Genomic DNA, 25,781 nt, shown 5'->3' with positions numbered 1-25,781 from the left:
GTCTTTTGAAATAAATGAAGCACTGTTTTTGCTAAAGCATTCATTTTCTCTTCTCTACATATTCTACCAGTGATTCACTATGTACTCCCAATTAGAGCTCAAGCTAATTATAGTAAACTATTGATAAGGATTACTGTATAATTCATTGGCAAGGAACTCATTCAACTTAGTAAGCCCTAGATTCAGCTTAAATTCAACCATAAGAAAAATTTCTCATTAATGTCTGGGGGAGAAGGATTTCACCCTGTGAGTGTCGTTGAGGAAACTTACCATTACATGTACCAAAGATAGAAACATTAAGGGTCATAACACACAAAGGAATGAACCCTGCACTTACTTGGCAATGCATATAAAAGAGTCGGCTGATGTACCATTCAGTTGTATACATACATACATGCATACATACATACATACATACATACATACATACACACACACACACACACACACACACACACACACACACACATCCATCCATCCATCCATCTTAAAGGAATGCTAAATAAAGGAAGGGCATATAATATGCCACTCACAGCATTCTTGTCAGAACTGGCTACATATATGAGAAGTTCCATATCAGTTTTGAAAGTCATGTTATTATGATAGTGACTCACATGCATGTCACCATGGCAATATATTACATTTTACACCTTGAGGTACAATCACTCCAAATTTTGAGCAGTCTCAAATCCCATCTTGTTACTAATTTATCACCATAAAGTAATTTTTAATGTTAGAATTTTCTAACCAGGGTTTAGTAACAAGATTTGAAGGAGTCAGCTGCTCTTGATGGCTGTAGTAGTTCAGTTCAGTTTCTGGAAGCCATCTTGTATGCAAGTATCAGTAGGGTTGGTTTTATATTTTAATATTTATAGTAAAGTGATTTCCACGCTGAACAGAACATGCCATATTTAATATCAGTTATATCATACCTGTCACTATTGAATATCTAGTACATTTCTTAGAGGAAAAATCGTCAGTTGACTGATGAACATTTTATCTTCCCATTAGGGTAAACTGGAAGATCCAGAACACTGGATCACCTCTTCAGGACATTCCCACACATATTGCTCATGCATCTTGCCGTTCTTCATTCATTTTTCAGTTGCCTTGTTGTAATGTTGAACATCACATACATAAAGTAGATTACCCACCACTTCATGGGTCACTAATTGCTGATTGTTTTGTTTTCTGTATTCTTAATAAACATTAGGATTATACCATGATTGAGTGTGTATGGTTTGGCATCCATTTTACCACTTTTGCAAGATGTTAGTGTTTCAAATTTGATTGTCCTTTTTATAGCCAAGGATAAGTATTTTATTTAAATTTCCTTTTCTTTGAATATTTGCCACATTTGGACTTGCCTTTATCCATTTTATTGTTCCTTACAAATGATTTAATTCACCTTGACTATATCATGAATTGTGTTAATTTTATATATGGTAAGTAGGTCACACAACCACTTTTTCACTTCTTAAATTGTGCTCTGTTGTCAAACACAGGTTCTTTTTCAATTTTAGTTTCAGATAACCTTCCTTAAAACCTGTCCATATTGTTAGCAATCATAACCTACTGCAGTTTTTTTTGTCCCTTTCTTTTGACTTGTTTTTATTGTATTTTCTGTCCTGAAGCTTAGAGTTGCTTCTCTTTAACATATATCCCTAGCAAAAACACCAAAGTAAGGTGTCTTCTCACTGAAATAATTATATTAGCATCAACGTAATCCATCCTTTACCTTTAGTACAAAAGAATCCAATTGATGTACATTTAAGGTGCTTGACTGCCAACAACAACTAACATTAAATCAGCAGTTCAAGCCTCAAATGAAGCATAATTTAGAGAACAACAAAAAAAAGACAAGAAATAAACAATTTTTTTATGTATAAAGAAATCTTATTTTCAGCATCTTTATTGAAGACAAAATGTTTAAGCAAAGTGTGATCATAGGAAATCCTCCTGTGACACCCCCCACATGCTTATCTTACACATGCTTTGAGAGGACAGATGGCTGTTCCTTTTGTAGAATTTGGTCTGACAAGATCTGAGATTGGCAAGGAGTAGTTGAACCTACAAAGATGGTAGCCTCATCTTCTTTTCTAGGTGCTCTTTCTCTGAGTCCTTCTGGTTTCAGAGTAGAATTACCCAATGAAGACTCAGGTTAGTGGGCATGCTCTCAAGGTAGGTTATAAACAGGTGGAGAGTGAATCACACCCTCCCAAGACTTGAGCAGCACTGTCCCCCATCATAAGGAGAAGCAGGGCCCTTTCAGTACCCAGGACCCATTGTCAGCATCTATCAGGTGTAGGTAAGGGTCTTCCTACAGATCTGAGGCCCCTAACAAGTCCTTGCATGGGTCTTTGGACCCCCTAAAGTACAGAAATAGGGATCCAGACTACAGAGGACTGGGAATCAGCTCATGGATGCCAGATTATGGCAGATTATACAATTGGCATACCCCCTTTCTTATTATAACTCTAAGTCTGTAAGGGATGTTGCACAATCCATAACATTGAATAAATTTTCCATTCTTCTATGTGCAGTCATGGACTTGAGGACCTTGGACAGAAGGTGGTGAGGTCATGGCTGTGGGCAGTGGACCTACTTAGTGATATGGAGTTGGGTCTAAAATGAAGTAGGGGAATTAACCATTCCCAAAATGCTCAAGGCAGGTGGAGAGTCACCCATATCCACCAGCAGAGTCCATGGAGGAGTTACTGGTTCAAGTTTCTCCTCCCCTCCAGTGTTTTTTGAAACAGAGAGACATTGGGTCATATAGTCCTGCCTGCCAGACTTTGCTAGGCAACACAGTGGGTGGTCTGTCCCCCCTCTATATTGCGACCCATTTTTGGCTCACTAAATGTCCCACCTTAAATGATGAATCAGCACAAGTGGGTTTTTCTATAGGGACTGGGGCTATACTTGGAGTGAAAATACTCAAAGCCTTAGAGCAAAAGGCTAGGTCACTAGTTACCATAGCCATGCATGCCAACCTCTTTTTAGCAGTCTCGTTCAGCCTCCAGAAAGTGGAATCTCTGTTGCCAGTAGCACTCCATAGCTTTTGGAAAGCATTGGCAAAATCTTGTAAGCACATGTTCTCCTTATCCATGACCTTGTCAGTGGATATTGCTCTGGACACTTCCAAGGTCTTATTAGAGTACAGTAAGAACCTTATCAGAGTTGTCCCCCTCAAGGCAGATACCCTTTTTTGGAGGGCTCATCCTCTCCTTGTCTACTCGGGATGTGAGAGACCATCAACACCAGTCTCCTGCATCTGCTCCTCACTCTTTGAAACCAGCCAAGAAGCAAAATCATACTGACCACTTTCAGGGCCCATTGGCTAAATTATTTAAAGCTACGCAGCCCCAGTTATGGCAACAGCCCCATTTCAGAGCTCCCCCTTGGTTGGCGGGCCCTTGAAGAACATGCCACATTGGCCCAGGGAGTAAGTTTGGAAGCCTATCCTGAGGACAAGGGTGGACAACCCTGTCCTGCAAAGCATACCTCTTCTTTTGATTCCCATTGGCTGGGTCCTTTTTATCATAATAGATGGCTACTGGTTTCAGTTCTTTGATTTCCCTCCTCTGGTAAGGTCCCCCATTTGCTTCCACCAGTTAAATCTGGTGCACTTAAAGGACATTTTTGCACTCCCTTCTTCAGAAGGGTGCAGTAGAGAGGGTGTTTAAAGATCATCTTCTGACCTTCTACTCCCAGATTTTCTTGTTTCCCAGGAAAGGAGGAAAGTCTCATCTCGATATCAACCTTTTCTCTCTAAACTGGTTTCTGCAGGAGGAATCTTCAGGATGTGTACCATCACATCCTTGTCTCTCCTCCACACAGGACATACCTCCAATTTTGTTAGGATGGAGAGGTCTTCCAATTTTGAGCTCTGCCATTCATCTTAAAAGCTCTTGCCATGGTTATGGGAATAGTTGCAATTCATTTATGGTGACTAGATATCCCAATCCTACAATATTTTAATGATTAGTTGATCCACAATGACCAGCTAGAGTCCCTCAGACTAAATCTTTCTCGCTGTTATTCCAAAGTGACTGGTTTGGGTCTTATGCCAAATTTAGAGAAATCAAAGCTCATTCTGCCTCAAGTTTTTGTCTATGTGGGAATGAATTTCCTCACAAAACAAAGGATTTGTCCTTGTCCCTCAGGACATGGTAGATATGATCCTACCCCTGTTAGAGGCACTGAAAGTAAAGACCTTGTCAGTTTGTCTTTTTCTCTGTCTGCTGAGGACCTAGAACTCTACAGTGGCCTAGGCAGACTAGAACTCTACAGTGGCTTTGGCAGACTAGAACTCTACAGTGGCCTTGGCAGACTAGAACTCTACAGTGGCCTAGGCAGACTAGAACTCTACAGTGGCCTAGGCAGACTAGAACTCTACAGTGGCCTAGGCAGACTAGAACTCTACAGTGGCCTAGGCAGACTAGAACTCTACAGTGGCCTAGGCAGACTAGAACTCTACAGTGGCCTAGGCAGACTACATGTGCATCTTCTCCAGTATCTATTTTTAGTGGTATGGAGACCACACTGGGATGCCTTGAATGCTCATATTTCTCTGGGTCATGATTTCCACAATCTGTTGACTTCGTGGACCTGAATCAAACTCATTAACTGTTCATCATCATTCTTGGCAGTTCTTGAGCTTCAAGGTTGTGTCCACCAGATAAGAGGTCACTGCATAATGGCCTCCTTCAGCCTGAAGTGGGATCATCTGTTTGCTTATGCCTTCTCACCAATCAGGATGATTCCACAGGTCTTACACAAAGTCAGTCACTCCACGGCTCTGCTCATTTTGATTGCCCCTCTGTGGCCCCATGGATCGTTGTTCAGTATTCTTCTGAATCTGCTGGTGGACCATTTCAGGACCTTACCTCATTGGAAGGACCTCCTTTCGCATGCACTGGGGCTGTCTTCCTACACAACAAACCACAAATTCTCCACTTTCAAGTCTGGCCCAACTGATCTCACTATGAAAACAAGGTTTCTGTCAAAGTTACTCGGTACATCATTCAGTCTTGGAGAAGATTAGCATGATGCCAAAAGTTTAATCTTTTATGATAGGTGTAGTAGAAATGTGTCAGTCCTTTGCCATAGTTTTTTTTTAATAGCACCAACCAGCCTCCATTAGTAGTTCCATTCCTGATTTAGATCCCTAATCTCAACCATTTTTGTGCTGGTGATGACTGAGGTAGATTTTCATGTCCAGTCAGAGCTTTAGATTTTTACTTGGCAGCCTTTTAATGGAAGATTGAATGATAGGAAGCATCTTTTCCTGTCCATTATAGATTTCACTGATATTTCAGCTTCCACCATTTCTAGGCAGATTGCATTAACTATCATGAGAGCTAAACAGTCACTTAACAGTGACCTGTCATTCATGAAAATTAAAGCCCATGAGGCTTGAGCTTTTGCTGCCTCATGGGCCTGTCTAATTCGCCCATCTTTGAGGATGTGTTGAAACCTGCATAACTTATTCATCTTTAGACAATTAATGAAACCTGCATTTTGACACTTGCACTACTTTCTCCTCCTTCTGCCTTCACTTGTTTGCCCAAAAACTTAAGGAATTTTCTCACTTTACCCAGTCTTTGTTGTTTAGAGAGTGTCTTAGGTGGATTCCATCCTCCATTAGTCACCTAGTCTTCTGTGAGAGTATTCCTTGTGTTGTCTTTTATTGTCTGTTTTGGGATCATCACCCTTACACCAAACTGACTAATCCACTATGCAATAGCAATATATATTACTGATATTAAAATGTGGTGGGGAGTAGTAACCTAATTTGACTTTCTGGAATTAGCTATGCAATAGTGATAGGTAACCATTACATCATTAAAATTATTCCCCCCCCCCTTTACATTTTTAATAAATTTCCTGTTCACACATGCATAATTAGCCTGATTAAGCAAATAAAGTATCGGTGGACTGGCAGTTTTGTCCAAACACCTTGCATTTTTTAACTTATGTATTTTTATCGCAATGTGCCCTATTAAAAGTCTTAAATTTACATTCAGGATCAGTACTTTATGAAAAAATATCAAATAAATTTCAGAGACACATATTTTATGTGCCATATTGTCTTTATTCTAAGATCAAATACCAACCAACTGCCAGTCTGTATAATCAAACCCCAGAAGCACCAATTACATTTGATTAATGACGTAGCTTGATAGTTACAACTTTTGAACACAGATAAATGTAATCAACCACACTGATAGCTGTTAATCAACTCCACTGCTGCAGAGGTACAAAGTTTATACCTGAAAATATGCACCCCTTGTTTAAGGCTGCACATTTGCAATACTATCTCATTTGGTCCTGCAATTGAAAAAATAAGTATTAAAATCTTGGAGAGAATTTTGTTCGATCTCATAAAATGGTACCTGTCAAATGTTAGGAAGCATAAGATGCTGATGTTATTTATCTTGTATATTGATTCTTTTCATTATATCTTTTTCATTTTAGGAATGATTCTTCTCCAAAATCGGTCAAAGTTTCCATGAGTCTGTTACATGTATATTTTCATGCTTCAGAAAATGGAGATACTGCTGACAGCAAGAGCAACATAATATTCTACAATCCCAAGAGGCCGTTCAAGGGAGGTAACTTTGTGGTGTCTTCTGCTCCTATTCCTTTTCAAGCCTCCAGCAGTGGACTTGGAAGATATACAGCACCTGGGCGCAAAAAGAGAGAAACAGTAATTCTGACATATGTAACCATTTCCGATGTTTGTATGAAGATCTTTAGTGAGAGCACACTCTCAAGGTAAGAAAACTCTTGGAGAAGTCCATTTAATGTTTTTAAATGCGATTGTAGAAATAAAATACGTAAAACACAGAGCACAATCTCAAGGTAAGACACTTCTTGGAGAAGTCCATTAAATGTTCTTCAATGCGATTGTAGAAATAAAATACGTAAAACACATAGCACTCTGTCATCTTAAACTAAGTAAAAGAAAAGAGTGAAAACCAACAAGTTTCGTAAAATTCAACAAATATTTTATTTCATTAGAATACATGAGTGAAAGTTCTCAGTCATATGATAGAAATTAAGTTGTTAGAATATCCCAATAGGTCGATTATCCAAATCATGCAAGTTCAGTAATTTATAGGTTGATTATCCAAAATCATGCAAATTCAATGAGTTTTGTGGGGTTAAAATGGTTGGACAGTGTTAAGTAGTGAAAAAAAAATCAATGCTTAGAGATACTAAATTTTAACTTTCGATTTACTGTTGAGCAAGCAAATGGAAGTTTTCATATAGTATTCAGTTCACTTGAGGTTCCTTGGATGCATTCTGCTGAATGACAAAGTCCATACTTCACTCATTAATTCAGTGCCCTCTATGGAAACCCCAATAACTCACTTGTGATATTCCACTGCAGACAGAGGGTGCTGAATGATTTCAATAAAACACATTGGCTGATTCTATATGACCATGTATATCATTCTACCATGACCTTAAAAAAATAATTTGTTGCATTATCTTAGCTTGGTAGCCATCTGTCAGGACAAGCAGAATTTTGCCCATGCTAAATTCGCAGACAATAACTGCATTTATTTTTCTTCTCTCCAGTTCAGTTCAGTTACAAATGTGTAAATGGCTGAAAGAACAGCACCCTTCCTTTTCCTGACATTTTCACATTTACAGAATAATAATGGAAAAATTGTATTGAGAAAATGGAAGCGCAGACACTGTAATGGAGCCATTATGTAGGTCAATCTCCTTTATAAAACATTCAAAATTGTCAACAAGTTTAGGAAATTCCAGTGGAAATCTGATGTCCTAGACTCAGACCCAAATATATTTTATGTTGTTTACAAAATAAATGTTACTGGTTAGGTACACCATGACTTTGATTTTGGACAAAGTCATGGCCAAATTATGGCTGTACATAACATATAATCATTAAAAAAGCCAACAATTGATACAAATTAAATGTATGTAACTATTTTTTTATTAATGATTGCATTTAATTTTTAACCTTTACTAATAAAAAGTCAGAGTTGGCAAGAATTGGTTGTACCGCACATTATGCAAAATTACACATTGGGTTGAATTACTTCAAATGAAGATAAAAATTTACTGTATATTATTTACCATTGAAAAACAGGTTCATTAACAGAACCTTTGATAAACAACATCGTAAAGAAACACCATTTTCTGCTTGTCAGGTACTGCATAATTTTATAGCCATTGCAAATAATCCTAAGGTGTTGTTTCATATGTTGCCCGATATATGCAATTAATGTTTTACAAACTGAATCCTCTCATAAAATAATGGTACAGGAAATTAACCAATTGCAAATTGAGTATGGTATATCATGCAATTGCCAATGACTTACATATACATAACTTTCAACTTTAAGACTCAATTGCAAACAAATGGAATGGTTGAATTTTGAACCAGCTAAACTAATAATAGTATTGTTTCAGTTATCTTTTACCATATACATGTTAAAACTTTTCATTAATGCTGCAGCCTTACTCTTCATTGCCTGCCTTCTTGAGTTTAATTTCACAAGCATAACTTTACCAAGGCTTCTAGGCTTTCAACCATGTTATGGAAGCTTATAATGATTAGACCTTGAAAGGATTTGACTTCCAGCATTCCACAAAATCATTAAGAGGATTTATGGCCCCTTATTTTCCATCCACATAACTTTAATTTGTGTAGAGTTATGCATATTTAGCTTGCATTGTTTGTTAGTGGTTTTTTTAGGCTTTTCTTTATTTCAATATGTTCTATTTTAATGTAACATTGTATGTCAGAATCATCCAAAATCAAGATCATTATCTTCTTCACTTGAACCATTGATTTATTTTTAATTTTGCAAACAACTAATACATAGCTAAAATATTCTCTCTGTGTATGGATTTAATATTAGGATCATTATTAATAGAAGTAAACATATTTATTAGATTGTTGAAATTCCCCACTATATATATATATATATATATATATATATATATATATATATATATATATATATATATATATATATGATCTGGCCTACTTGATATATTCTAAATTTTATTAGGATCATTATAATAGAAGTAAACATATTTATTTGGGTCTGGGTCTAGATTATTGAAATTCCCCTGTGTGTGTGTGTATATATATATATATATATATATATATATATATATATATATATATATTTGTATATATATATATATATATCTCTGGCCTACATGATATATTCCAGACTGTATATTATAATTTTAGGAACATACCTTCTTATTATAACAAGAGATTTTTTTTTGTAAACTATTGAAGCCTTCTAGCTTATTTTCCATTAGGTAATTTTCTTCTTAGAAAATGCTAAATGTGACCTGGGGTCAAGTAGAGGGCTATATAACCTTTTTTTTCTAGAATTCATTAATTCATGCTTCAGGATTATTATTGTTGTGTCCAGTATTTCATTTGGGCTGGAATTTTATTTATTCAGATTATTTAATTCAAGTGATTCTTCTTTGGAAATATATATTGTTAAAACAAAATAATGTTCTTGGAAATAGAGACTTGAATTTATTCTGAAATTTCATATAGGGATATTTTCTTGGGATTGTTTCGTTATGATCAAACAAAAGACCATTGGCACATCACCATTACAAGGGCCACCATAGGCACATCAACACTTTCAGTATTGGATTTAATTTGGATTTCCATTAAAGTTTATTAAGAACTTTAATCATTAGGACTTGTGTCTGTAATTCTATGAGTATTTGTGATTTAATTCGCAATACCCTAAGTTTCTTTTTTTTACATTTTCACTTTGTATTCTAGAGAAATATATTATTTGTTGAATTTACAAAGCTTGCTGCTTTTCACTCTTTTCCATTGCTTAATTTAAGACCACAGAGATGTAATAGTAATATAACTTTACCAAGGATTTTCTTTTAGTTCAACTTGTAATCGACCAGGATAGCTTATGGGATGGTCTTTGTTTGCTGTCCATGTAGGACAAGATCGTTATCAATCACCCTTATATACTACTTGGAGTATTGCCATGAACTGTACAAATACATTCATCTCATAGTCTTGTTGGGCCATAGCAACAGAGAGTTTTCATTAAACACTTCTTATATTGTTTTGCTGGTCCTAAATGAAAATGGTGCTGAAGTGATAGCCACCATGGCATCTTTATAATCTTGACGTGGCTACTTCTTATGAATTGATGGTCATATCAACATGGGGTTTTCACTAAAAGACTCTGATGTCTTGTTTCACTAAATGACTTTAGTGGCAAGCTGGTCTTAACTGAAATTGGTGCTGATCTGATGTCCAATATGGCCACCATGGCAGCTATTTTGATAATCTTGTCATTGTAACTCTGGAAGAGTAATTTGTGTTAATGGGAGGTTTTCACCAATAGACTTCTTATGATCACCAGTTGGTCATAAATGAAACTGGTGCCAATCTCACAGCCAATATGGCCACTACACAGCCATTTTGAAAATCTTGTATTAATTACTTCTCCTAAATGGATGATCATAATAACACGAGGTTTTCATTAAAAGACTTTTTATCATGTCTGGTTGGTTCTAAATGAAAATGCTGTTGATCTGATATTGAATCTGACTAACATAACAGTGGTTTTGAAAATCTTATTATTGCTACTCCTCCTGAATAAAGTAATATTGCCATGGGGTTTTAACCAAAAGACTTCATATGATGTCTGGTTGGTTCCAAATGAGAATGACTAACCCTCATTATGACCATCATGATGGCTATCTTGAAAATATTTTTATCACTACTCCTCCAAAATGGATAGTTGTATCAAAATGACATTTTCACCAGTAGTCATTGTATGATACCTAGTTGGTCCTAAATGAAAATGGTGCCACTCGAACATCCAGTATGACTGCCATGATGGTTGTCTTGAAAATCTTGTTGTCGTTTCTTCCTGACCTATGGTTTTCACCCAAAGACTTCCAGTGATGTCTACTTTGTCCTAAATGAAAATGGTGCCAGTTAGATATACAATATGCCCATTATAGCAACTAATTTGAAAATCTTATTTTCACTGAAGAATATCAGCTATGGGTTAAACATTCAGCAGTTAAAAAGGAAGAAATGATCTTATCTTTAATGCCTGCAAATTCTTTTTGCAAAGTTGAGTCAGTCCCTGTGAGGGACTGTTATTTTATTATGATTATTATTATTGAAACCAAATTTGGTTCACAGGCTTTATATTCATAAGTACTTGAATTTATTTCATTCCTAGCATTCCATGATATCATACACAGCCTGTTCCCCTGACTTTGGTTTCTGTGAGAAGAATTATTTCACAAGGATTTTTGTTTATCAACCATATTTTGTGTGCCACTTTGTATTGATGAGGCCATGAATGAGTTGATTTCCAGAATTCCATGTCATTATTTGGAGCACATAAAGGCATGAATGCCTATTCTTGTAACTTAGTTTCCCAACACAAGTTCCTCTGTTTAAGATCCTCCCACTGTGTAGTTAGAGGGGACCTGCTAGTAGGTCTTGTTGATACTGTGTCTGATTGTGTAGTTAGAGGGGACCTGCTAGTAGGTCTTGTTGATACTGTGTCTGATTGTGTAGTTAGAGGGGACCTGCTAGTAGATCTTGTTGATGCTGTAACTGATTGTGTAGGTAGGGGGGACCTGCTAGTAGGTCTTGTTGATGCTGTAACTGATTGTGTAGTTAGAGGGGACCTGCTAGTAGGTCTTGTTGATACTGTAACTGATTGTGTAGTTAGAGGGGACCTGCTAGTAGGTCTTGTTGATACTGTAACTGATTGTGTAGTTAGAGGGGGCTTGCTAGTAGGTCTTGTTATACTGTAACTGATTGTATAGTTAGATAGGACTTGCTGGTAGGTCTTGTTGATACTGTGCCTGATTTTGTAGTTAGAGGGGACCTGCTAGTAGGTCTTGTTGATGCTGTAACTGATTGTGTAGTTAGAGGGGACTTGCTAGTAGGTCTTGTTGATACTGTGCCAGATTTTGTAGTTAGAGGGGACCTGCTAGTAGGTCTTGTTGATGCTGTAACTGATTGTGTAGTTAGAGGGGACCTGCTAGTAGGTCTTGTTGATACAGTAACTGATTGTGTAGTTAGAGGGGACCTGCTAGTAGGTCTTGTTGATACTGTAACTGATGCATCAAAGTGCATGCTAAATTACTGATGTGTAAATTTGGTTAATGTCTAAATGATTGCAGCAAACTATTAACCATATTTTTTAACTTTTCAGATTAAGAAACAAGGAATATGAACAAATTTATCTCTTATCTTTGTCCAAACTTGACATTGTACATTATTCTTTTTATATTTTAACATTGTCTTTGTTTGAAATTCCTTTCCATTCGTCAGTGTTGATAGTAATGAATGAACAGTTTATGGTAAACACTCTACTTCAATGACCTATCAATATATTTGTATTACAATTATTTCTATACTGAATTTATTTTTCAGGCTGTGTAAGAATGCCAGCTCCTCCATACATGAGCGATATAGACATCAGTGTATCAGTTCAGATGATGTGGATGATGCCATCACCGCAATCTTGTCATATGCAGACCTCTGCCAGTTTCTTCAGGACTATGACACTTGGCCAGGACAACAACTCTGTGAAGAACTTTTTAATGATTTTGATCTGTACCTTCTGATGGGGGAGTTTTGTAATCCTCCATGTTACTTTGGCACCCGAAATTCTTCCTTTTCCTGTCACTGCCTTCCAGGATATTGGAATATCACCTGTAATGCAGTTTGTCCAGGTGGAGTAGGTAATCCATGTAATGGCTATGATACTTGTGACCAATTAACTGGTCTTTGTAACTGTCCAGTGAATAGGCAAGGTTCGGCAGATTGTGTAAACTGCTCATCTGGCTGGTATGGATCTCAGTGTGATATTGTGGAAGACAACAGTCCGATTCCAGTAGAGACAAGGTTAGCTGTTGCAGACACACAAGGGGATGTATATACACTGGATGGTTTAGCATTCAGAATTAGAGCACAAGGAGAATATTTCCTACTGTCTATTTCAGCAAATATTATAATTACAGCCAAGATGGTCATCTGCAATACAAATTATACATGCATGACACTCATTGCTTTGAGAATTGGGGATGATGTAAATGGATATGCCACAGTTACTGTTAAGGGAAATGTTAAAGATGGAGGAAAGCCACAAGTGTATATTAATGATCAGTTTTTTGTCCTGGATACACCATTATACTTTGATGGTTTTTCTCTTCAAAGAGCAAGCCTCTTTGATGTTTCATTTGTTGTGGAGGATCACTGCACCATCACAATCAAGGGGCAGGCACAGTACCTCCGTTTGTATGCCAAGGTTCCAGATAGACTTGTTAACCAGACCAGTGGTATCTTGAGTGGAAGAGGAGCGAATAGCACAGATGAAAAATTGAACCATCTCTTTGGAGCAGGAGTTTCTTCATTTAACATCTGCAGAAGTATGGCCCCAACACAGGTTATTTCATCATCACCAAGTTTAACAGTCCTTATCTTAGCTCCATTCAACCACAGTTATGGAAAACCCTCATCTGATTTTAATATCACCAACTTTGAGGTGTCAGCTTGCGATAGTTTTATTTTCTACCCATTAGAAGCAGACAGGAGCCAGACTATGGGAGGATACAGTCTACAGTTTTCCAGCTCCATCGCATATGCTACCCTCAAACTAGACACCAATGTAAACCCTAACATAAGTATAGAACTTCAGGTCAAACCAAGCAGTAACCAAGGCAGTGGAGTTCTCTTCTCATTTGCAAACAACCTGTCTTTCACACTAATCAGCAAATCCACCCTTCTGCTTCAGCTGATTGTCTCGGGCAACACCACTATTCTAGACACAGATCTGATTCTTGAGCAAAAACAATGGAATAAACTAATAGTTACATACTACAGTGACCTAGGATATGTTAATATTTATCTCTTCAATAGCTCTGGGTATGTTGAAAGAAGAAACCTGAATATAATGACAGGTATTTTCCAAGATGTTGGTAAATTCTCCATAGGTCACTGGTATCCTCCTCCAGATGGACGGTCACACCATCAATATGACAGTTTTGAGGGGCTAATAGACAATATTTTGATCTGGAACATTGCAATTGAGCCTACATTGGTCAAGGATGTGTGGGCCATGAACCCAAATATGGTCAAACATTTATTGCATGTGTCTTGGCTGCTGGATGAGGGACAAGGCAAGAGGGTATCTGATGATATCAGCTTCACTGACCTTAATATACCACAATCCCCTTGGCTTCCACCAGAATGGCAGCCCTCAGATATAGTTTACAGTAGGGATGATCTTCCAGAAATATCAAAAATTCACTATTCAAATAACACAATGAAAAGCATTGCAGAAAGTATGTGTACAAAATACATTCTGAACTTGATTGGCTGTGATACCATCAAAAAGGCCACAAGAGATTTCTTCTATCTTTCCTGTCTACATGCAATCCAGACATCCCTAAACAAAGCAAGGGGATATGATATAGCTGTAGATTTATATAGCGTCTGTCAGGTCTTACATAATTTCAATGACACTTCATTGACTAAGCAACTATGTAACCAAATGAGTACAGAGGAAAGGAGTCAGTCAACATGTGAAAGAAACTGTGTCTTTGGCTTTGAAGAAAACTTTGGTACATGTACATGTTTATCTGGGTATTATGGAGCAAAATGTGATTCAGTCTGCCCTGGTGGTTCAAACAAACCCTGCTCAGGTCATGGAACATGTCTGGGTGATGGAAGATGCCATTGCCTCTGGAATTGGCAAGGACTTGCATGTCAGTTCTGTTCAAATGGGCTGATGGGACCAGACTGCGCTGTTTTCAAAACTGCTTCTTTAAATTCTAGCCTGAATCATGTTGCCACAGTAACCAGTACAGGTCACTACATCACCTTCAGTGGACAAAACATACATTTCAAAGACCTGTCAGGGGCCTTTCTTCTCTTTGAATCCCCAAGCGGTAATATGACGCTACATATCTACCAAGTGACTTGCAATTATGGAGCCTGCATTGCAGGTGTGGCAGTCAATACAAGCACATCATCACTTGTTCTATTACCATCAGGTACTAATATCTATCCTAAAATCTATAAAGATGGACGAGAGTACAAACTTGATAATATGTCTAAAATGATAGACCATAGCATCAGTGTTAGCCAGTCATCATTAACAGATTTTGAGATAACTGTTACATCAGTTTACACTATGAAGGTTACAGTTCTAGTTCTAGACCAGTTTCTTCAAATATCAGTCACAGCAGACAGTGCAGTGTGCAGTGATGGAATAGGGATTCTTGGACCATGCAAAACAGGTGGAAAAGACTTCACCATCCTCAGCTCATCACAAATAACACAATACATAGCTGACAGCTTCTTCTTAACCAGAAGTATAATTATGGACATTCTTCTAGGTGTACAAGAAATCAATATAAACTCTGGTTATGCCTTGTTTTTCAATGGGACAGCAACTGTGAGTAATTCTCTCCAATTCTCAGCAGAAGATGAGATAAATGGAAGAGACTTCAGTCTCAGTATGTATTTTAAACCAGGACAGTTTGGTGGTACTGTCATGTCCTATGCCAAGACTGAAACTTTTTCCATCCACAGCAGTGACCCATTGTCCTTGTCTTGTGGAGATAGAAAGCTTATTACATCAATATCTCCTGTACTAAATATATGGAATCAGCTTGTTCTCACATTCAAACAGAGTACCAGGCAACTGCAACTCTTCCATTTTGGCATTAATGCCAGCATTTCCCATCATGTATTTAGCTTCTCCTGTCCAGATCTTTTTACAAGAGGTGGTTCTTTGATGCTGGGTGAGTGGATGCCATCATCCAATAACAGTGGACCACACTCTCTGAACACATCTTACATTGGATTGATAGATGAAATCTCTATATGGAAAAAACCAATCCCAGAAACACATGTTTTTCAAGCCTACAGACTCAATATCAAGCTCTCTGGATTCACTAGTGAACTGATTTCCTTGATGTCTTTCACAGAAGGAATAGGATACATTGCCTATGAAGAAATAAGTGGAAATAATCTACAGCTACCATCATCTCCATGGCAGTCTCCAAAGTGGAGAGTCTCTGATCTAACATTAAGAACCTTGAACACACCATTGACAAAATATGAAACTCATACTACAGACAGTGATATGCTTGTATTGTGTGCTGAATATTTTAGTGATAATGCTACAACTTTGGACTGCCCAGGTATACCTAGTGCATTAAGGGACTGGTACCACCATCGATGCCTTACAGAGGCAAGTGATACAGGATACACTACAGATGTGATCCTGTCCATGGTAGACTATGCTGCAATTTGTGTTGCTACTGGTGGATCCTACACAAATCTTTACAAAATCCTGTGCAAGCTCAATATAACACAACCAAGGTGGTTGAGTCAAAAGTGCTCATTATGTAAGTTTGGGTACTTGTCATCCAGAGGTGACTGTGTTTGCTACTATGGATATTATGGAACATACTGTGAGAACACCTGTCCTGGAGGAACTGTGACACCATGCAACAACCATGGAAAGTGTGATATAGGTGGGAATTGTCAGTGCTCTGGACATTGGAGTGGCACAAATTGTGACAAATGCCAGTTTGGTTGGACTGGAGAGGAGTGTATTATATTTGTAGTCAATCATAGTTCCATCAGTGAGGCCAAATTTCTCCTTGTGGCTCAAGTGACACTCATGAGCCAGATTTTGACCTTTGATGGGGTAATGTTTGATGTTATGGAACAGAATGTATATAATTTGGTCACAATTTCCTCCTTACAGTTATCTATCAATATGCGATTTTCATTCTGTCAAACTGATGATGCATCAAGCACCAGCCTTTGCCCAACAGGATTTGCCCTTATACAGAAAGGCATGGTTTATTACATCAGCTATGAATCTTTCTTAAAAACCCAAGTAAATATTCAAACATCAGCAGGAACAATGAGTTTGTTTGATATCCTGGTGCTTGACAGACTTACCATTAAGCTGTGGATGAAGACATCTATCACTATAACAGTGCATGATATTGGATTGCTTATCAGACTCTCGGCCATAGACAATCGCTTAATGGTCATTATCAGCCTTACCCACCAGTCCTGGCTTGAAAACCAGAATTCCATCAGTGGACTTGTTGCCTCATGCAACACTGTGATGGCTATTAATACTGCTACCTTGTGTAATGTCACTCATGCCAAAATATGTTCTGGATCACAGTCAAAGACATCTCTCATTTCTTGCTCTACTGGACTGACATACAGCTCTTTGAGAAATTTTATGAACATTTATGTCTCAGCTAATTTAGAAATTCAATATTTGGTAGACAAAGAACTTGGAACAATATCCTCTACATGTATGTTCTTTAATAACTCGGGCATCACAGTGAAGGATATCTCATTTCCGCCATCCCACTTTACACTTGAGCTGCATCTTATGATATCCTTGTATGGTGGAGTCATTCTGACTTATGAATTTCATGGCCACTATATTTGCCTCATTAACACCAAGACTGGGATACAAATTTTTGTCCATGGCATTATATACAACACTGGCATCAGTTTGGAAATTAATACTTGGAACCAGTTGAGCCTTGCATGGAGACAAGAACTGCAGATGTTGGAGCTTTACATCACATATAATTCAGGTATACATTCTACTTGTTTCTACTTGTGCATGTAATCAAGATTTGTTATGCTCCATCCCCCACATCTTTGGAGGGGCAATAAGTGTTGCCCATATCTGTCCTGTTGCATGACATACCACAGAATTTAGTTTCTGCCTTAAGATGGTTCAAACCAAATTTGGTATGAGGTTTGACATTGAGGTCTAAGTCTAATTTGATTTTCACCATTTTCCAAAAGAACTTAATGAAATTATATCCACTTGTTGACTATGAATATTCCCCTTCATTTGCATCTAAATTTTGTTTCCTCTCAGTAATCTTTGAAGGAATTACTGAATTCAGACCAAATTCATTATGAGTCCTTACATTTGGAAAACCGGTGGTGTCAGGCTTGAGTTTCACAGTTTTCTAACAGATTTGATGGTGTTATGGCAACTGATAGAACTTAATCTGTACATTTTTGTTTCATCTTTGCTCAGTAACTTTTTGAATGGATTCAAATTAAATGTGGTATCAGGCTTTACATTAACAAGACCTAAATCAAGTATTAATAAACTTTACAGAGTTATGTCCCATGTTTTTTACGGGGGTGGGGGGTGGGCAAAGGGCCACTAGTGGTTTAAAGCACTCAACGTTATGGATCACTGCCATCTTACCTCTGCCTGCATGAGTTTGAGTCTCGGGCTCAGCCAATGTGGGTACGTGAGAAAGCTTGCCAGTAGTTTCTCATGGGTCAGTGGTTCTTTCTGGGATTATCCTGGGTTCTTACTCAACCATTTAAACTGGCCACCATGTATAGCCTATCTTGTGCTGAAAAAATGGTGAACAACTTGGGGAAAACTTTGCACTTTAATTGCATCATATTCACAGGGAAATTCCCTGTCATCTGGACATATTTCTTGTTTTCCTGAGTTTATGAGTTAAAATTTCCAGTAATCAATTACAGCTTATTTTATTCTAGTGTTGTATCATTTGCATCCTATAGGGTATTTAAGTTCAGAGCCCTATCATTAACACTAACTCACAAATTATTATTTTCTATGGGCAATCTTGTCTCAGTTCCAAAATGTGTTATGGAAGGGAGGCAACTGCCAGAATCTGCCACGAACATTATGATTTTCTGAAACCAGCCATCATGCAGCAGCTCATTGTCACATTTCCACTTAACTCTACGGGTTAAGTCAGTCTTAAAAATACATCTTACATATGTTGCATATGGCACAATCATATTCAGGGGGAAAAAGAATAGTGGGAGCTAATTCTTCTATTATGTTCATATACATGATTGGGACACTGTTAATGACATTGTCAGTGTGTGCTTATTATAATTAGCTCTTACCTTACCTGTGTGATAATGTTTTAGCATACTATGCAGTATTATGTTAAATATGATATTATTTCAGCATCAGTCCATAAATATAATAAATTCATTTGAACATGGTGTCTCACCTGTACACCATGCTGTTATGTATCCTAATGTATCTGACTTGCACAGACTTTAACAGAAAACTTTAACACAGGATGACATGGCCACTGTGATAACTGCCACCATTGCCGTTGGAAAGTAAAACCTGAGAAAAAGTCTCACCAATTTCTAACATAGAGACAGAGTCACCAATGCAAAATGCCCACACTCCTGTACAAATTTGGTACAACCTATTGTGTACTTGAAATGCTGAGAAAATGTATAAACTGCAAAGTCAGACAAATTTAAACTTGATGTCCCATAATATTTATGTAGCCCATGGGAGTCACTTTAATACAAAACTGTTAGCTCTACATTGCCCCTCCTCTTTTTTATCCTTGCTTTAACTCAGTAAGATGTATTTTCCTTTGTTAAATATTTGTTTAGTTTTGTTTGTGACAGTACACATCTTGCATGGGTTATCGATTTTGACTCAGTGAGACAGATGTTGTTTATGTGAACTTAAATAAGAAGATTTTTGATGATCTCGCACCGGAGTAAATCTTGGACTTTCTAAAAGAATGTGTTTAACCTTTGAACTGTTATCATTTACATAGTATACCTTTTAAATAATTTTAACACCTTTTCCTGTTCAAGAAATTGTTTTCTTTTATTTTGGAGAGTTTGTCTTCCATGGGGTTTAAACAATTTTTACTTTTATATTTTTAAAACTTAACTTTTAATCAGCTTTAGAGGACTTTGATTATTACATTATCAGCTTTAGAGGACTTTGTTTATTACATTATCAGCTTTAGAGGACTTTGTTTATTACATTATCAGCTTTAGAGGACTTTGTTTATTACATTATCAGCTTTAGAGGACTTTGTTTATTACATTATCAGCTTTAGAGGACTTAGTATGGAACATACTAAACAGGTGAAACATACTATCACGACATGTAATTTACATCTTACTTTTATGTGCACTATATGTGACTAACTTTTCCATCCAGGTATCACTGTTGTAAATGCAGTTCCAGTACCAGTTCTAGTCTTCACACCTGGTGGTAGTCTGACCATTGGTCAAGTTGCCCCTGGCTTGAGCATTCCAGTGACCACAGGAGTATTTATTGGTATGGTTGATGAAGTTAGAGTATGGTCAAGACCCATTAACCCAGCCATCATCAAACACAACTGGAGGGTTGAAGTGTCCACCATTACTGCAGATGTGGTCCATTCATGGTCATTCAATGAAGGCAGAGGATATCAGGTCAGAGATTCACGGACTGATCAAGAATTCTTTACTGATAATGTGTTTAGATCACCAACCTGGGTACCTTCAAGTCTGGATTTGTCTCCTCTGCAGACATATTTACCATCACTGACCAATACAGCTACAGTTAACACTACAGTAGTCACATATGCAGAAAGAGTATGTTCCCATTTGATTCAAAATGCAACTTGGTCCTCCTCACCTGCCATATTACAGTTAACAAGAGAATATTATAAAGCCTGTATAGAATATACTATTTCTACAAGATCTTCTCTTGGAGCTGAGGCCTTTGTAATCAGTGCTGCTGAACTAAAACAACACCTGGACAATACCACAGAATCACCGATAAGGTTTATGTGTAATGAACTGGAACATTTTGGATCCTACTTGACCTGGACTGGAAATAACTGCTCTGAGCAGTGTTTCTTTGGTACAAATGGCTCACGTAGTATTTGTGTATGCCTTGAATCCCATTGGGGTGAAACATGTGCCAGCGTGTGTCCTTTGGGTCCAAAAGGGGCATGCAATAGTTATGGATCGTGTAATTCTCACAGAGGAGACTGCACATGCACACCACACTGGTTTGGAAGAGCAATATCGGTGCAACTGTTTTGGGCAAACTTTGCATTATCTTTCACAACTGCCATTAATCTTCATTATGCATGTTCTGAATGTTCCAAGTTGAGGCACGGTTCAGATTGTCACATCTCCATTGACAATAGGACCAGTACTGACTGGACGATTGGTATCCTGTATGGATCCTATATTACTACCTTGGATGGGGCTTCTTTTGAAATGATATCATTAGGAGCATACCAAGTCTATAAAACGCAAGATGTGTCCATACAGGTTCTCTTCTGGCCATGTTTGAAAACATTAGAATGTCGTCAAATAAAAGAGATATCACTACAAAGAGGACATGACACTGTGAGCATTCAGCATACCTCAGTTTACAACTGGACAGTTTTACTTAGCAGTGGGGAGAATTTTGTCAAAGTTAACTATCCATACAAGGACTCATTCATAAGATGGACAGTTGAAAAATTTATTCGAATCACCTTATCAAGCAGTTTTTCAATTCTTGTGTTCAACACAGAAACTGGACTTTTCTGTGGAGTCAAAATAACTAGATCAATGGCTGTTACATCAATAGGAATTCTAGGCAATACAGATGGGGACTGGCTATCAGACCTTGACTGTTCAGCAAGAAATCAGATCGATCTTGTAAGTGGGCACCAAGTAGGAACCTGCCTAAAAGCACGATTTAGTGGTCCTGGAGCTTCTTCCCATCTTCAGCAGAGACACAGAAACCTGATACTCACTTCACCTGGATACGTAGTCCATCTCAGTGGACAGACAATGGAGTTCATCAACTTAAACCTTGCCACTCAGTTCACTTCCTTAACTATAAGTTACTGGATTAAAATTGAAAGACATATAACAGGAAGCATAGTGTTTTTTGTCCTAACCTCAGACAAGAATGACATACAATTTGTAATGAACAAATCAATCCTGGAGATTATCTGGGGTGCAACACACAGTAGTGGTCTGATTATACAATCAGGAGTATGGACATACATAAGTTTTGTGTGGCAAAGTTCAGATGGGGACTTGGTGCTCTACATTATCAATGAAGCAGAATTTCAGCATGTTACAATTTTCAATGTCAACATCGACCTCACAGTTCTGCTTAGTGGGATCTCTGTAAGATCAACCTCTGAGTACACCATGGAAGTTGAATATATTCGTGTCTGGTCCAGAACTAAAGATCTAGAAGAAATTGTGTCTGACATGAGGCAGTATTCCAGCAGATACAACCCTGGCCTGGAGCTTGTCAGCACCTTGGATGATGGATCTGGGTTGGAACCTGAAATTATGGTCAATACAGGAGATCAGCTGAAATATCATAAAGGAATCATAACAGGTACGTAAATGAAATTTACACGAGTTCTGTATATGTATAGAGCCACAGATAGCTGGATTTCCTTATATTTGTATTTGATTTAAAACAAATGCAATATAATTTAAAGAAATATATTATTTCTTTACGTTGAATATTTATTTTTTATATCAAAATACTATTTTTTGAAAATCAGATGCTACTTTGATATATTTAAAAAAAAATGTTAATATATCAATACTGCAACTTTACCTGAACAATATAATGATTTGCTCAAGAAAAGTTTGTTAACTGATGATTTTTTTTCCACTACTATTTAGATAAAATGAAATATTATTTTGATAAAAGTAGTATTTGATATATAAAAAAAATTCCTAAACAGAAATACTTATTGAAACAAAATTTTGTTAAAAGAAGGTTTTGAAACATGTCATTGAAGTTCTTATGGAAACATAAAATGTTTCCACTTCATCTGTACCAGATTTTTTTTTCAGTAAGCTTTTTCAAAGTTTAATTTTCTGATGCTGAAATTAATAATGAGCTTTAATATTGCTGCTTTACTTTCAACACTTAGAATTCATTGAATTCATCTTATTTTTCATAGTTTTAGGTTGGGGGAAATATTTTCTTCAGTACTTAAGTTTGTGAATTAAAAAAGGATCCTACATTTCCGAAAGCCATTGGCAAACAATATGCAGTTTTATTGGCTGCCTTTACTGAGGTTTTCTCATTTCTCTTGAATATGCATATAAATTGGGCAACCAACCAATGCAAGTGGAGGTAAAATTTTCCTTGCCTTATGACCTTTTATGCTATTAGAATGAGCCAATAAAAGTTTCTCATCCAACCACAATCACTTGTTGATTGATACAAAGGGTGCTTTAATTGATATATCAGAAATTATTAAACTGTGTTGCTGGTGACATATTTTTGTTTATGTTTACTCATGAAAAATGAGGAAGTCTCAGCACAGGTAGCCATGAGTGATAAAGGAGCATAGTGGATAGTCACCTTGTGACAATGAGGTTCCTACTCTTTCCACAGAAGTATAAGTGTTCATCGATTGTTAATTGTAACCATGAGTGAAATGAAGGTTATCTTCTCAGCACAGTCATAAATTAAATTCTCCAACTCTATACCTGTCTGTCTGTCTTTCTTTCATTGAAATTTTTGGGTTGACTGAATGTATCTTTTCTCAGAATCACCTTTTTTTGTATGACATCTGTAATAATTCTGATACAATTATTATTATTATTATTGTCATTTTCATTATCTTGTTCAGGAAAAGCTTAGAGTGATGATGATATTTACAATAAAATTAATGACATTGTTTTTTCTATTTTTCCTATCATTATTATCTGATTACCAGAAGACATTTTTCAAAATTTGCATAAAAAATTGTTTCCTACTTTCTATTACCATCATCATCATCATCTTTGTCATCTTCATCATCACCATATATTGCTATGTTGGCCCATGTGGTTAGAGCATCTGCCTCGGATGCAGGATGTCATGGGTTCAAACCCCAGCTGAGTCATACCAAAGGCTTATAAAAATGGTACTCACAGCTACCTCAGTTGGTGCTCAGTATTAAGAAATTAGTTGGTCTGGTGTCAAGATAATGTGACTGGGTGGGACATCATGCTACATGTTTGTGGTATGATGCCCCAGTGCTAGACATCACTATAAACTGCCACATTACAGACATCATAGAGATATGACTAAAAAAAATTTAAAAACTGTATTAAAAATCCAAATCAAACACACTCATCATCATCATAAGTAGAATATTTTTATATAATTTTTTATCTTTTCTCTTCTTTCTAATATTATCATCATCATCATAAAATTCTGTATGATTTCATAGTAGTAATACGCAATGCCTGTCGTTACTGCCTTGTTTACCTCTTGCTGGGATGCAGTTCTCCTATCTAATATCCAAGCTCACAATTTCAACCTTCCATCAGATGGAACAATCTAGAATTTAGAACAGAGGGAATTCCAAACCAGACTGACTCCCATGTTATTTCTTCAGACACTATTCAAGTTAGATACTGTATGTACAGTTTTCTCTCAGCTGCTTCACTAGGTGCTCAGCATCAAGAGGTTAGTGTTAGGACTGGTCAGCCTGGTGTCAGGATAAATGTGACTGGGTGGGACACGATGCCACATGTCTGTGGCATTATGCCCAATATAAACTACCCGTTACCACACTTCAGACATCATAGTGATATGACTAAAAAATTGATAAAGCTATGTTAAAAATCAAAATCACACACAGACATCTAAAGACATTTTTTGACAAATTATTCTGAATTGTCAAGTGATTATCCCCACCTTACTTACAAATTTTAATTGTGAATTGAGATCGCTTGTTAATTAGGTGTTTTAACTGCACCTTGTGATAATCTAGAAATGCTCTTCTCGATTCTTCCCCTTTCCCTTACTCAGAGTTGTGGTTAGTAATTGCACCTTTGTTTTATTTCCTGAATTTAAATTTTAGTACTTCTCTTGGCAGTGCACTATTATAGTCTTGTATAGGGTAAGTATTACTACCCATTTGAATTTTAGTTCCTTTTTGTTCATCAATTTTAGAAAATAAACACATAATAAGTATTTTTATAGGTAGTATGGTTATAATTATTGCATTAAAACAATTTTACACTGCTTTAACAGTACATTTTATGAATCAAAACATTTGTATATTAGTTTTCATTTCAGAGACTACTTGCTCTGGCAGTACATTTTACTTTTTCAGGATGTGTCACAGGTTGTGGGGAAATGTGGATACAAGTTTGCCCCTTGGGATACTCACCCCACATGTTAATCTTGTACCAAATGTATAGAAATAGATAGTTGTCCCTTCTATTGTTTATGATCAGATTATGTTTTTCAACCAAACCAAGAATTATGGCACACTTACATGTACAAAGGGAGGTAGAAACATCTTGACTCCTTGATCACAGGAGAGTATGGGTTTCTCAAATCCAGGACTGTAAGGATCTTCCTCAAAGGAAGGTACTGCCCCATTATAGCATTTTTCAAGTCCTGCAGGACTTGGCATGTAACTCCATAGATCCAGAAGAGTATGGGATCTTTTACTTCTCAATCTCCAGAGAGAATGGGATCTGTCTCAAGGAGTAGAGAGATATAATATCCCTGTAGAGTTGTGCCACCCCACACTCTGGCAGAGCAGCACGCTCTTAGGGTTGACATCCTGGAGAAGGTGCCAGAGAGCAGATTGAACCTTCCTTAGAAGGGAACACAGCAGTCTGGATCTTGTGTTGGTAGCTCAACCATCAGATCATTGTTGCCTGACTGGTTTTCAACTGGTCACTAGTCACCAGTCCTCTAACACCAGCCACCAGTCAGTGGAGTTACATCACCAGTCTGGGGAAAGGGATCAGGTTAATACCCACTCTGCCTCCATTCTACCAGTCCATCCCAGTGGGAATAGGGAGTCAGTCTGCATTTGTCCAGAATGGCATCTGATTGGTATCCCCTATTTCCTGTTTTCTTCCATACTGTACAGGATGGAGGGAAGCAAATCTGCCT

The 25,781-nt window shown here is 37.2% G+C and overlaps 1 protein-coding gene across 1 annotated transcript in view; it reads left to right on the top strand.

Annotated features, from left to right (window-relative positions):
* The window catches only part of LOC149787541 (uncharacterized), a 591,304-nt gene that overhangs the window by 555,454 nt on the left and 10,069 nt on the right, over positions 1 to 25,781 (top strand). Inside the window, exons 112-114 of the mRNA XM_089975575.1 lie at positions 6,549 to 6,780; positions 12,458 to 17,670; positions 20,067 to 22,250. Coding sequence (XP_089831701.1) covers positions 6,549 to 6,780; positions 12,458 to 17,670; positions 20,067 to 22,250 — 7,629 coding nt within the window. The remainder of the gene's footprint in view (positions 1 to 6,548; positions 6,781 to 12,457; positions 17,671 to 20,066; positions 22,251 to 25,781) is intronic.

The sequence above is a fragment of the Sinohyriopsis cumingii genome, chromosome 11 (assembly GCF_028554795.1).
Source record: "Sinohyriopsis cumingii isolate HCF-2022 chromosome 11, ASM2855479v2, whole genome shotgun sequence".
Lineage (NCBI taxonomy): Eukaryota > Metazoa > Mollusca > Bivalvia > Unionida > Unionidae > Sinohyriopsis > Sinohyriopsis cumingii.
This window is presented reverse-complemented; position numbering and strand designations above follow the sequence as displayed.